We start from the raw sequence: 12,142 nt of genomic DNA on the forward strand, positions 1-12,142 counted from the left end.
AGGAAGCCACCCAAGGAGCAACATGTAATGGGACGCAGGTAAAGTCATAGAACATGTGGCAATACATAGATTAATAGTTATGGTCTAACTTAAGATATAGAGCTAGCTAGCAAAAAGCTTGAGCTATGGCCATGCAGTTATAATTAATATAAGCCTCTGTGTGTTTCCTTGGGGAATGCAAATGGGAGAGATTTGTCCTGACCGTCAGCAGGCGGGGACACAGGAAATCTTCCAGCTATATGTAGTATGGAAGAAAATACACTACCAGGCATTCTACAGTCTTGCTCTTGCTGCGTCATTAAGTAATAATGTTAATCATGATGAAGTTGAGCAATTGCAGTTTATACATATTGCATTAGTTACTTTTATCAGTGTGGTGACAAAACATCTGACCAAAGCAATTTTAGAGAGGGAAGGCTTAATTTGACTTACCATTTCAGGGGATACAGTCCATCATGACAAGGGAAATCATGCCAGGAGGAGAAGGAGGCAGCTGGTTAGTTTGCATTTAAGGACAAGAAGCAGAGAGATATAACTACTGATAGCCATCTCTTTTTCTCTTTTATTATTCACTCTAGGAGTCTAGCCCTCAGAATGGAGTCACTCACTTTTAGAGTGGGTCTCCTCACTGTAAACAACCTCATCTAGAAATTTCCTTATAGATAAGGCCATCATACATGTATAGTTATTTTGAAAAAAGTGGAAAATGGAATGAAGTTTTTGTTTGAATGGTTGGCATTATATAACAATAACAGGAATCACAAGTTTTTCTAATTCTGAGTCCTTTCTTACTAAAATCATTAGATTTTGTTAAATTTCTTCACTTTAGGGAATGAGTTTAGGAATTCCTCATTTGAAGGTTTCCCTGAATTTATGTGTAGCACCTGGAAATAATTAAGAGTATTATATGCATCCTATCCTGATATCATACAGATGGTATCAATAGTTTTACACATGGAGAAACTGAAAAAGGTGCAGAACTTCCTATGGATCCATGATGAAGAAGTAATGAGGTGGGAAGTGAGCCCAGATCTTTGAGTTAAAGTACTTAGACATGTGCTTAATTAAAAGAAAAACTGCTTTGGGTCCTGGCACACTATTCAAAAAAGACAAAACCCCTGCCAAAATAATTAGAATAATTGAACAGAGTTTTTAAAACGTCCATACTTTCAAAAAAATCAGAAACCAAAATCTAAAATAACTTTTAAATTTTAATCACTGGTATTAAGGGCATGTCCTCTTTATGTCACATTCCTTTATTTAGTAATTTGTCTGTCCTTTGGAGCTCTTTTGTAAATGTTTGTTTCAAAGTAATAGTTTTCTCTGAAAAGGCAGTAATCTGTCTTAGAATTCATACTCTTCTTTCTTTCTGTTTGTTTACCCAATGCTTTCTGAGTCTAGTGGAAAAGATGGAGAAATAACATTCTCAGGTGAACTGTGTACCACACAGTAACTTGTTAACATTTGCATTATCTTAGAAACATGCTTTTTATCCATCGTAGATGAAATTTCTGGTTTTCTTCTAATACTCTTAAATTTATAAAAGTAGAGGCAATATTTCATTTTATCTCCCAATTTTCTCACTTGATTTGCAAACAAGGATCTCTAATCCTTCAGTAAAACAAACCATACAATAGGGAAAAAAGCATACAAACATCAAGATACATTCACATTGCTTCTATATAGAAGCATTGATAATAATGTCATTTGTATTAGTAAAAGCACATATATATGCATGTATATTTTGTATTCCATTTTACTTAGAAACTTTCCACTAAAACAGAAACTTTTTAGAAAAGTCAGTATAAAGTAGCTTTTAAATAAATTGGTACACTTAATTTTTTTCACATGCTTCAATTTCACTTCATCCATTACTTAGGCTTGCTAGATCCAAACAAATATCAGTTTGTTTTTATTACTGGTACTATGTACTTCTCTAAATTTGCAGACTAGTTACAGCTTGCTTGCTTGCATGCGTGCGTGCGTGCGTGCGTGCATACATGTGTGTATGTGTGTGTGTGTGTGTGTGTGTGTGTGTGTGTATGTGTGTGTTTGCTTTAAGTAGAGACACACCACCCTTCTCAGAATACTCTCCCTTTTCTCTGATTATTTTTACATCTGAATGGTCTCTTAGCTTAACATTTTGTAGTTGTTTACAGCACCCATTAAATAACCACAAGAAAGAGAGTAAGACAGAAAAGTAACAAAATAACTGCCCTCAATAATAATACAATGTGCACCTACTGCCACTACAATCTTTAGCAAATACCACATTGAAATATATATATACATATATATGTATATAAACATATATACATATATACACATATATACGTGTATATATATATATATAAGCATAGCATTTAAAAGAGGAATGTGTCCATGTAGCTGAAAACAGCATGTCCACATGCTATATTCAAAAATATGTAATTTCAAAATTTCTTATATGAATGACATGGAAATTTCAAAATAAACTTTCTTAAAATTGGAATAAGAGGAACATTAATGATCCTTAGATCCAAGAGATAAAATTAGACAATTTGAACTATTACTAAAGTAAATTTTACCTGTTCACAATATAAGATTATCAGTAGTATTCTTTTTTGAAAGCCCAGTATAGTCTTCTTAGGCAGCCATTATACACAGAAAGTCAAAGAGAAGAGAAAGGAAAAAGCACAAAAGAATTCCAAGAGGCAAGAGTTGGAAGTCAGTGCTGTGTGAACCTGATTTAAATGTATGGGCAATAACCTTGAAAGCATATTAACCCTAAAGCAGATTCATTAGTTTCCTAGCTAGCTTTTGCTCTAATATTGCACTTCTCTCCTGGCATAATTTTCTAATTTTGACTTATTTTTCTGCTGTTCCCTACCAACCGTCTGGATATTCTGACAGACTCTGAGAGAATATGTGAAAAAATCAGGAAGCTATGGGGACTTCATTTAGGGCCGTCTCTTCTAGGATGAGGTGGCCACTGTTTTGGCACCAGAAAATTAACTCCATACTCTTTGATTAGAGGAAGCAATTGCAACTTTATCCAGAAGGCTCTGGGGGAATTGAGAAGCAGCTGCAAGGAAGGTGAGTCTACTAGGGTGCTCCTCGTAAAATCCTCACCACCTTCTTGAACTATACTGACTCTTTGAACGAGTGTCTTCCTTTAATAGAATCAGTCCAGACTACTAATAAAGAGAAGGAAGAAATGAGAGGGGGAAAAAGCAAAGGAGAGGGCAATAAAGAGGGCTGTGACAAACTCCTGAAGCATAAAAATAATCACTGTTAAGGTTGGTCTGGAACAGTGCTAAGTCTTGCTTTTGTTCAAACATTTGCAGGAGTTTTCCTGAGCACTATATAATATTAAAATACGTTGTTTTCCAGCCTGAGAGGAGATCCTTAAATATAAGCAAGCGAATTCCAGTGACTGGGTGCTTGCTAGTTAAGGGAGGCAGCAGCTAAGTGTCCAACTCAGATTACTCACTGCTTTTTTACTTGTCCATAACTTCCACCGACAAGTCTTAGGGTCTCCTCAGATTTATGGTATCAAGCAAGTGTCATTCTTATTTCACTTGCAGCACAAGGTAGAAGCTGCAAGAGCTGGGCAGAGTTCCAGTAAAGAGGGGCCAACAGGCAAGAGCGGTGCTCTGCAGAGCTTGTCAGAGAATTGGAGCAGGCTCCTTTGTGGGCTGGTACATTCCCCCTCCTGAGTGCACAGCAGGGACATTTGATCTGCAGGGTGATTGATAAGTGCAGGAGAGGGGCAGCCATCCTTTTCTCCCTCCCTCTTCTCTACTCTCTCCTTCCCTCCCTCCTTCCTGCCAGACGCACTGCTGTGTGGAAATCAGCTCCAGCAAGGATCTGCTTGTCCTGGGGTGGGGGTGGAGGGCTACTGCCTGCTTTCTTCGCTGCTGTGCCACTGCACAGCCAGCCCGACTGCTACCCAGGGAGTGCTGGCTCCTGAGCCTCTCAGAGTCACCGATGCCGCCTGAGCCTCCGGGGAAGATCGAGGCAGCGCACTCTCCTCACGGTAAGTTCAGAACACTCGGGAATGCTGTGGCAAGGCGACCCATGAGCAGGATTACTTTGGCCCAAAAGTGGGAAGGACCATGGAGTGGCTAGGCTCTACCCACCGTGGTCAGCCTTTGTGAATCATCCTCTTCCCTAGGTACCCTCTTGTTTTTTGCTCCTGACCTTTTGCGGGTGTGGTAGGGATCCGGGAGTCTCATAGGCAAGGGATGACCCATGCAAGATCTTCTGCTAGTAACATGCTCCATTCATTTGCAGTGCCCAAGCCCCATGGCAAGGGCAGAGTAAGTGGCCTTCGGGGTGGGGGGAGGGGCGCGAGGTCACCCTCTCTCTGACATCAAGATGTTAGCCCCTAGGATGTATGAAAGATAGGGCTACTCTAGGGGCTGGTGTGTAGTCCCTTTCCTTGCAAAGGGGAACTCCCTTAGAGCCTGGGTGTCTCCAGAAGAGAGAATAGCATGGGTCAGACAGGAGGCTGGAGAAGAAGGCTGCTTGGCCTGCTGGACTTCTAAGCTGGTTCTGGCCATAAGGATTGCAGGGATGAAGGTGGGTTCTGTGTTGCATCCTGGCCCCTCCATGATCTGTGGAAAAAGCTTGGGTGACCTGAGTCCAGCTCTAGCTGGTTAGTGACAAAGGAGGATGAGGCAGTGGAGTATGCATCTGCCCCTCCTGCTCTTGGATTTCCCAATTCACCCCAACCTTTCCAGCTTCTTAAAAGCCCATCATTTTCAGTGGTTTTTAGAGATACACTGGACCAAATGAAACTTACTTAAAAGTGTCCATTGGGTTTGAGGCTCATTTACTTCCAGAAACAATCATGTTTCTGAAAGTGGCTCAGATACAGGCAGAAGATACAGTGGCAGAGTAAATTGACTCTTGCAGAAAGGGAACCATGGAATGAAAACCAGGCACCTCAGGGTCCTTGGTATGGCTAACCACAGCTAGATTACCACCAGATTTCTTTTATTGTGTGACTGGTAAGAATTTCAAGACCCCCAAATCCCTCTCCTCTCCTCTTTCTTCCACTCTCCTCTTCTCTCCTCTCTTCCCCTCTCCCCATCTCCTCTCTTTCTCTTTCACTTGTAGCAAAACAATCGTGGTCTTCAAAGAATCTATAGAGCATTATCTATGTCTTGAAGATTTTACTGTATTTGAAAACTAAAACTAGTGATATTTATTATAGCAGTAAAATTGAGCACATTCCTGTAAAATGCCCCACTAAGTTTAGGTATGCAATTCTCTAATTCATATTAAGCAGTATTGGGCTCCGAAGAATACACTGTTACTCGGAATCCCTCAGTTCTGTTTCTAATTTTAGTTTCTTGAAGTTAACCAAGTCAGCAGGTCACCTGGTCAAGGAAGGTCCTGATCTGTAAAATAATCCTGGTTTGTTAGGTTTTGTACAGCTTTTACGTCAGTGAAATATGAACCAAATTTGTAAATGTTAAATGAAAGGCTGAGTGAATAAGTCATATCTCCCTAGGAACAATATTTAGAAATATATAGAAAAGTTTCCCTTTCTTATGAAAGGAGCCTAAATTTGCTCATAAGGAATCACTCTTCCTGAATGTAATGATCCACCTGCAATAGAATGGGAGGCTATCCACAACTGCATTCCCCACTCCCAGGACTGCTATGCTAGTCCCATGGTTGCCCTATGACCCAGGGAAGGAAAATTAAGGTCCCAGAGTGAATAAATCTTGCTAAAAGCCAAAGAGCATGAAAAGGGATCATGAAGCATGATCAAAGGCTTTTCCTGAAAGGAGGAAGAGGGGAGACAGAAAGCCACACAGAATGGGGCAGGAGATCACAGTGCCACAGGTGGCCTTATTGCTGAAGTTTATGAACTACCCCAATCATTCTGAGGGAGGAATTTGTCTAAGCTACACTCTTAAGACTTTCACTTAATAGGGAGACAAAAGGAGTAAAATGGGTGGGTTTCCATCTTCAGATCATTTATTTTGCCTGTGGCATTGCCTACCTTACATTCTGGCTAGGTAATGAGACTCTGGGTGAACTCTGCAGCAGATCTGAGGAGGCAGAGAAAGAAAGGTGAATTGTTTTGTGGAATAGAAACATTTAATCAGTCCCTTTCATCACTGTTATTCTGGGTCCCAGTTCATGATTTCTTTTACCCCTTTCTTCATCAGGAGTCAGTTCTCTGGCCCTGCATTCTTCCCTGCATTTTTGGTTTTGGTTTTGGTGTTTGTTTGTTTTGTTTTGTTTTGTGGGGTAGGGGTTCCCTGTCTCAGCAGCCTAGAGGGCTCAACAACTCTTGCCTTGGCTCCCACTCCTAGCTGAGTCTCAGCCTGGCAATACTTTTCTGACACCCACTCCACTTCACTTTCCTTCAGGCAAAAAGCACACGTTTAAGCTTCATTATCTGGCTAAGTATAAACCTCAGGGGGAGAAGCATTTTATTTTTGTTTGGCTCAGTCTACCAGTTAACTAGTTGAGCTAGCTGGCTTTCCAGAGTCCAGGCAAATAGCTGTTTAGCTGGTCACCACCAAGAATGTAATTCCCTAAGCACTGAAACAGAGCTCTGTATGTAAAGTATTGATCCCCTAGGAGAACTCTTCTCACTCCGCCTACACAGACACACTAGAGCAGGAACACTCCACTTTGCACCAAAAGCATCTCAGCTAGCAGTCTGTCTAGCTGGCATCAGTCCTGTAGCAAGAGGTACCACACACATACACACATTTAAGTCCCTGGGCAGGTCTGGATCCCACCTTGGCAATAATTGGCATGAGACCAGTCTTAATGGTCAGGTCACTGTCCTTATGCAATATGAAGGCGAGGAAGGGCAAGTGAAAGAGATCACTCAGACTGGTTTGGATTAGGGGAGTTTCAGTAAGGCCACCACTAACCAGAGCTGGGCCGCCTGCTTGAGAAACGAACTCCTGTTCAGAAGGAGCTTCTCTTGCCCCCAGCCTGTCTGGAGATAGACTAATTCTGAAACTACTGACGCAGCTGGGAATTGAGCTGTGCAAAGCCACTCACTGGGAAGGGAAGCGTCTGCCCCACCCTCCCCCACCAAGCGCCCTGGATATTCTGCCCACATTCCTCTCTCCCGTGACGTCACCCCTAGTTCTGTCCTGGGGAGCCTGCAAAACCTCTCAAATTCAAACTGCTAGACGCACTGCTGCTGCTGCCGCCACTGGACTGAAAGCGCGCGCCCAGGCTCCGCTGTGGCAACCGCGGAAGCTACCCAGTCCACAAAACCTTCCTATGCAATCACATCCCCGGTTCCCTGCAGCGCAGGTCCTTTTTGCTCCAATCCTCCTCTTCCTCACTGCCTGTCAGCGGGTTTCTGCGTACCCGCCCCCCATCAAATTAAATCAAGCAACAAAAAGCAGAGCAGCCCCCTGCAAGCAGCATCTCCTTTTACTTTGCTCTCCCTCTCTTCCCGAAGATGCTAAACTACTGATGGACTGAAGAGGAGGGGAGTCCTATCTTCTGACGTGTGAGTACCCCCAACCCAGAGCTATCTTTGCCCTCCCATTCAATTCCCTCCGCCAGTCCCCTGAATCTTAATTTTCCCACCCCCCTCTTTTAATGCAGTTTAAAAAATAAAAGTAAAGCAATTTCTGCTGCAAGCCCAAGACGGGCAATCTGCCTGAGATTTCTTCAAAATACCCCAGGGGAAGAGGAGATGGGCCGGATTTAGTAGGACAACTGGATTACTAATGACTCTGTGGCTGGCTGTGACCCACCGGGAAATCAGGTGCAAGCATGTGTGTTCCAGGACGTGTTGTGTGGGTGGGCTTGGGGGAGTGGGTAAAGAAAAAGAGTAGAAACTGCCTTGAAATACGCAATGATTTCATTCTTCCTTGCTACCCACCCCCTCACTCTCCCCCCTCCCACCTGCCTCCTAGCTTTGCCATTTTAATGGAGCTTCCTTGTTTCTTTCTTCCCTGCATCCTGCTTTCTTCCCCTGTCCCTCACTCAAGGTTTGCCTGTAGGTACCTGAGCTGACATCGAAGGTGCCTAAAGATGCTGAGCAGCATTTGGTTCCTCAGTGTGTTAACCGTGGCCGGGATCTTACAGACAGAGAGCCGCAAAACTGCCAAAGACATTTGCAAGATCCGTTGCCTGTGCGAAGAGAAGGAAAATGTACTGAATATTAACTGTGAAAACAAAGGATTTACAACTGTCAGCTTGCTCCAACCCCCCCAGTATCGCATCTATCAGCTGTTTCTCAACGGAAACCTCTTGACCAGACTGTATCCAAACGAATTTGTCAATTACTCAAATGCAGTGACTCTTCATCTAGGTAACAATGGGTTGCAGGAGATCCGACCTGGGGCATTTAGCGGTCTGAAGACTCTGAAAAGACTGCACCTCAATAACAACAAACTGGAGATATTGAGAGAGGACACTTTTCTAGGACTAGAAAGCCTGGAGTACCTCCAAGCTGATTACAATTACATCAGCACCATTGAGGCAGGGGCATTTAGCAAACTGAATAAGCTCAAAGTGCTCATCTTGAACGACAACCTTTTGCTGTCTCTGCCTAGTAATGTGTTTCGGTTTGTCCTGCTAACTCACTTAGACCTAAGGGGAAACAGGTTGAAAGTAATGCCTTTTGCTGGTGTCCTTGAACATATTGGAGGGATCATGGAAATTCAGCTGGAAGAAAACCCATGGAATTGCACCTGTGACCTACTTCCTCTTAAGGCATGGCTGGACACCATTACTGTTTTTGTTGGGGAGATTGTCTGTGAAACTCCTTTCAGGTTACATGGGAAAGATGTGACCCAACTGACCAGACAAGACCTCTGTCCCAGAAAAAGTGCAAGTGGAGATTCTAGTCAGAGGAGCAGTCATTCAGACACTCATGTCCAAAGGCTGTCCCCAACAGTGAATCCTGCTCTTAATCCAACTAAGGCCCCAAAAACAAGCCGGCCACCCAAAATGAGAAATCGTCCAACTCCACGAGTGACTGTGTCAAAAGACCGGCAGAGCTTTGGCCCGATCATGGTGTATCAGACCAAGTCCCCTGTGGCCCTCACCTGTCCCAGCAGCTGTGTGTGTACCTCTCAGACCTCAGATAATGGTTTAAATGTTAACTGCCAAGAAAGGAAGTTCACTAACATCTCTGACCTGCAGCCCAAACCTACTAGTCCAAAGAAACTCTACCTAACAGGCAACTATCTCCAAACAGTATATAAGAATGACCTCTTAGAATACAGTTCACTGGATTTATTGCATTTAGGAAACAACAGAATTGCAGTCATTCAGGAAGGTGCCTTTACAAACCTGACCAGTTTACGCAGACTTTATCTAAATGGCAATTACCTTGAAGTGCTGTATCCTTCTATGTTTGATGGACTGCAGAGCTTGCAGTATCTCTATTTAGAGTATAATGTCATTAAAGAGATTAAGCCACTGACCTTTGATGCTTTAATTAACCTCCAGCTCCTGTTTCTGAATAACAACCTGCTGCGGTCCTTACCTGATAATATATTTGGAGGCACAGCCCTCACCAGGCTGAATCTGAGAAACAATCATTTTTCACACCTGCCTGTGAAAGGGGTTCTGGATCAGCTTCCTGCTTTTGTTCAGATAGATCTTCAAGAGAACCCATGGGACTGTACCTGTGACATCATGGGGCTAAAGGACTGGACTGAACATGCCAATTCTCCTGTCATCATCAATGAGGTGACTTGTGAATCTCCCGCTAAGCATGCAGGGGAGATACTGAAATTCTTGGGAAGGGAGGCTATTTGTCCAGATAATCCTAACTTGTCTGATGGGACTATTTTATCAATGAATCACAACACAGACACACCTAGGTCACTTAGTGTGTCTCCTAGTTCTTACCCTGAACTACACACTGAAGTTCCACTTTCTGTCTTAATTTTAGGATTGCTTGTTGTTTTTATCCTGTCTGTGTGTTTTGGGGCGGGGTTATTCGTCTTTGTTCTGAAACGTCGAAAGGGAGTGCCAACTGTTCCCAGGAGTGCCAACAATTTAGATGTAAGTTCTTTCCAGTTACAATATGGGTCTTACAATACTGAAACAAATGATAAAGCTGATGGTCATGTCTATAATTACATTCCCCCACCTGTGGGTCAGATGTGCCAAAACCCCATCTACATGCAAAAAGAAGGAGACCCAGTAGCCTATTACAGAAACCTGCAGGACTTCAGCTATAGCAACCTGGAGGAGAAAAAAGAAGAGCCAGCAACACTTGCTTACACAATAAGTGCCACTGAGTTGCTAGAAAAGCAGGCCACACCAAGAGAGCCTGAGCTGCTGTATCAGAATATTGCTGAGCGAGTTAAGGAACTCCCCAGTGCAGGCCTAGTCCACTATAACTTTTGTACCTTACCTAAAAGGCAGTTTGCCCCTTCATATGAATCTCGACGCCAAAACCAAGACAGAATCAATAAAACCGTTTTATATGGGACTCCCAGAAAATGCTTTGTGGGGCAGTCAAAGCCAGACCACCCTTTACTGCAAGCTAAGCCACAATCAGAACCAGACTACCTCGAAGTTCTGGAAAAGCAAACTGCAATCAGTCAGCTGTGAAGGGAAATCATTTATTACCCTATAGCATCAAAGGATGCACTCCAAACTGTTGGAAGCACTGCATTTGCTTTTGTTGTGTCCTCCCTTCCCCAGTGCTAATGGGAGCCTGAAAGCAGTTGGGAAAAGGGGTGAAGCAATGATATTCCTTTAAATTATTTTTCTCTTGATCTCCCACCTCCACCCACACCGTCTTAGGAACCATCAGTGAACATGAATGTTTCTACATTGCATTTTTTCATGTATATTATTTAGGTTTTGTTTCTGTTTTCTTTCTTTTCTTTTTCCCAGTGTGGGAGTAGAAAGAAACGGTAGTGAATGAAGGAATAGTAAGTAAAGTTTTCAAATGAGAATATTTTGTAGAAGATCCCCAAAGATCTTTTGGGACTACAACTTCTTTTGTAAATAATAATCTATGTTATTGTCATCTTCAGTTACCAAGTATAGGCCTGGGCATCGCTACTTTGTGTTAAAGTGCCTTTGCACTTAAGTATATTACTTAAATATTGCTTTTAGCTTTGAAAATTAAAAGTATTTTAATGTGTTGTATTTTAAAAATCGAAATCAATGTAAAATAGATCTATGTGTCAGCTATATTAAGCCAACGTACAGTTTGCTTGAGGTATAGAAACCAGCCTGTCATCAGATGATTCTAGCTTAGGACATTATAGACTTCAATGTAAAATATTTCCTTTATTCTGGGTTTGTTATAAGTGATTTTATTTAAGTCAAGAAAGGGGATTTAACAGTGGACTAGAGGTAATAAGCCACCTCTGTCAGGATTAGCAATTCATTAATAAAATATATTTAACCCAATATCAGAGTGAATTGAACAATTAATGCCCTTCCGTAAATCATTATTTTACACTAACATGGTCAATGTTTTAGATTATTTTCCTAATTAAGAGTACATTACACAATTGTAGTATATTTTTCTGCATCAAATTAGCTATTTTTATATATTTAAAGGGAAATGTGTATTTCTAACTTTTTAATTGAAATTAATATTTTTTCTGCCTATTGCAACATTTTCTATAAACACATACCAGTAGAGGCCGCCACACACCTCATTTAACCAAGACACAAGAGCCATTAAATACCTTGAAGGAAGACTTCAAAGGTAAGATGAAAACTTCCCACATAACTTCTCTGCAAATTCAAGACAGCAGAGATAAAATTGCATATGTTACATTTTATTTCTTTGAGGATCAAAAATTAGACACAAAATTCTTTTCAATATTCACATTTTCTGACAAAGCTAGATTTTCCTCTTGACTTTAATTGAAGCATTAATGAGGTGCTATCAAATCATGTACTATTTGCATCTCAAAATCCATTAATAGTTACTTAATCCACAGCTGTATGCATCTTTTTTTCCTTCTGCCTTTTTTGGGCATGCTTTACTTGAAATTTTTCTTGTTAGCTTGAGCAAACCTTTTATTTTGGTTTTAGCAGTCAATTATTTTAACTAGCCAACTCTATATAACATTTATGAAGTTTTATTAGACTGTAAGTAATTTTTAGATGCAAACATTATTGTATGATTTAAACAAACAGCCTTTCTTTACAACAAAAAATAGTTTTGTTTTGT

The 12,142-nt window shown here is 41.6% G+C and overlaps 1 protein-coding gene across 3 annotated transcripts; it reads left to right on the plus strand.

Annotated features, from left to right (window-relative positions):
• Positions 1-3,524: 3,524 nt before the first annotated feature.
• Positions 3,525-11,709, plus strand: Slitrk2 (SLIT and NTRK like family member 2). Of its 3 annotated transcripts, none has more exons than XM_028857252.2 (4): positions 3,525-4,018; positions 7,433-7,483; positions 7,582-7,744; positions 7,983-11,709. In XM_028857252.2, exon 4 carries the CDS (start codon positions 8,014-8,016, stop codon positions 10,552-10,554), a length of 2,541 nt encoding a protein of 846 aa, XP_028713085.1. In that variant the 5' UTR covers positions 3,525-4,018; positions 7,433-7,483; positions 7,582-7,744; positions 7,983-8,013; the 3' UTR covers positions 10,555-11,709. The 3 variants fall into 3 exon arrangements, with proteins under 3 accessions (XP_028713085.1, XP_028713081.1, XP_028713084.1); XM_028857248.2 differs by having other exon boundaries at positions 3,526-4,018; positions 7,971-11,709; XM_028857251.2 differs by lacking the exon at positions 7,582-7,744 and having other exon boundaries at positions 3,526-4,018; positions 7,971-11,709.
• The last annotated feature ends 433 nt before the right edge of the window (positions 11,710-12,142 follow it).

This window comes from Peromyscus leucopus, chromosome X, assembly GCF_004664715.2.
Source record: "Peromyscus leucopus breed LL Stock chromosome X, UCI_PerLeu_2.1, whole genome shotgun sequence".
NCBI lineage: Eukaryota > Metazoa > Chordata > Mammalia > Rodentia > Cricetidae > Peromyscus > Peromyscus leucopus.

Coding starts and splice junctions, on each gene's coding strand:
- Slitrk2 (XM_028857252.2), top strand. CDS start 8,014: ATGCTGAGCAGCATTTGGTTCCTCAGTGTGTTAACCGTGGCCGGGATC.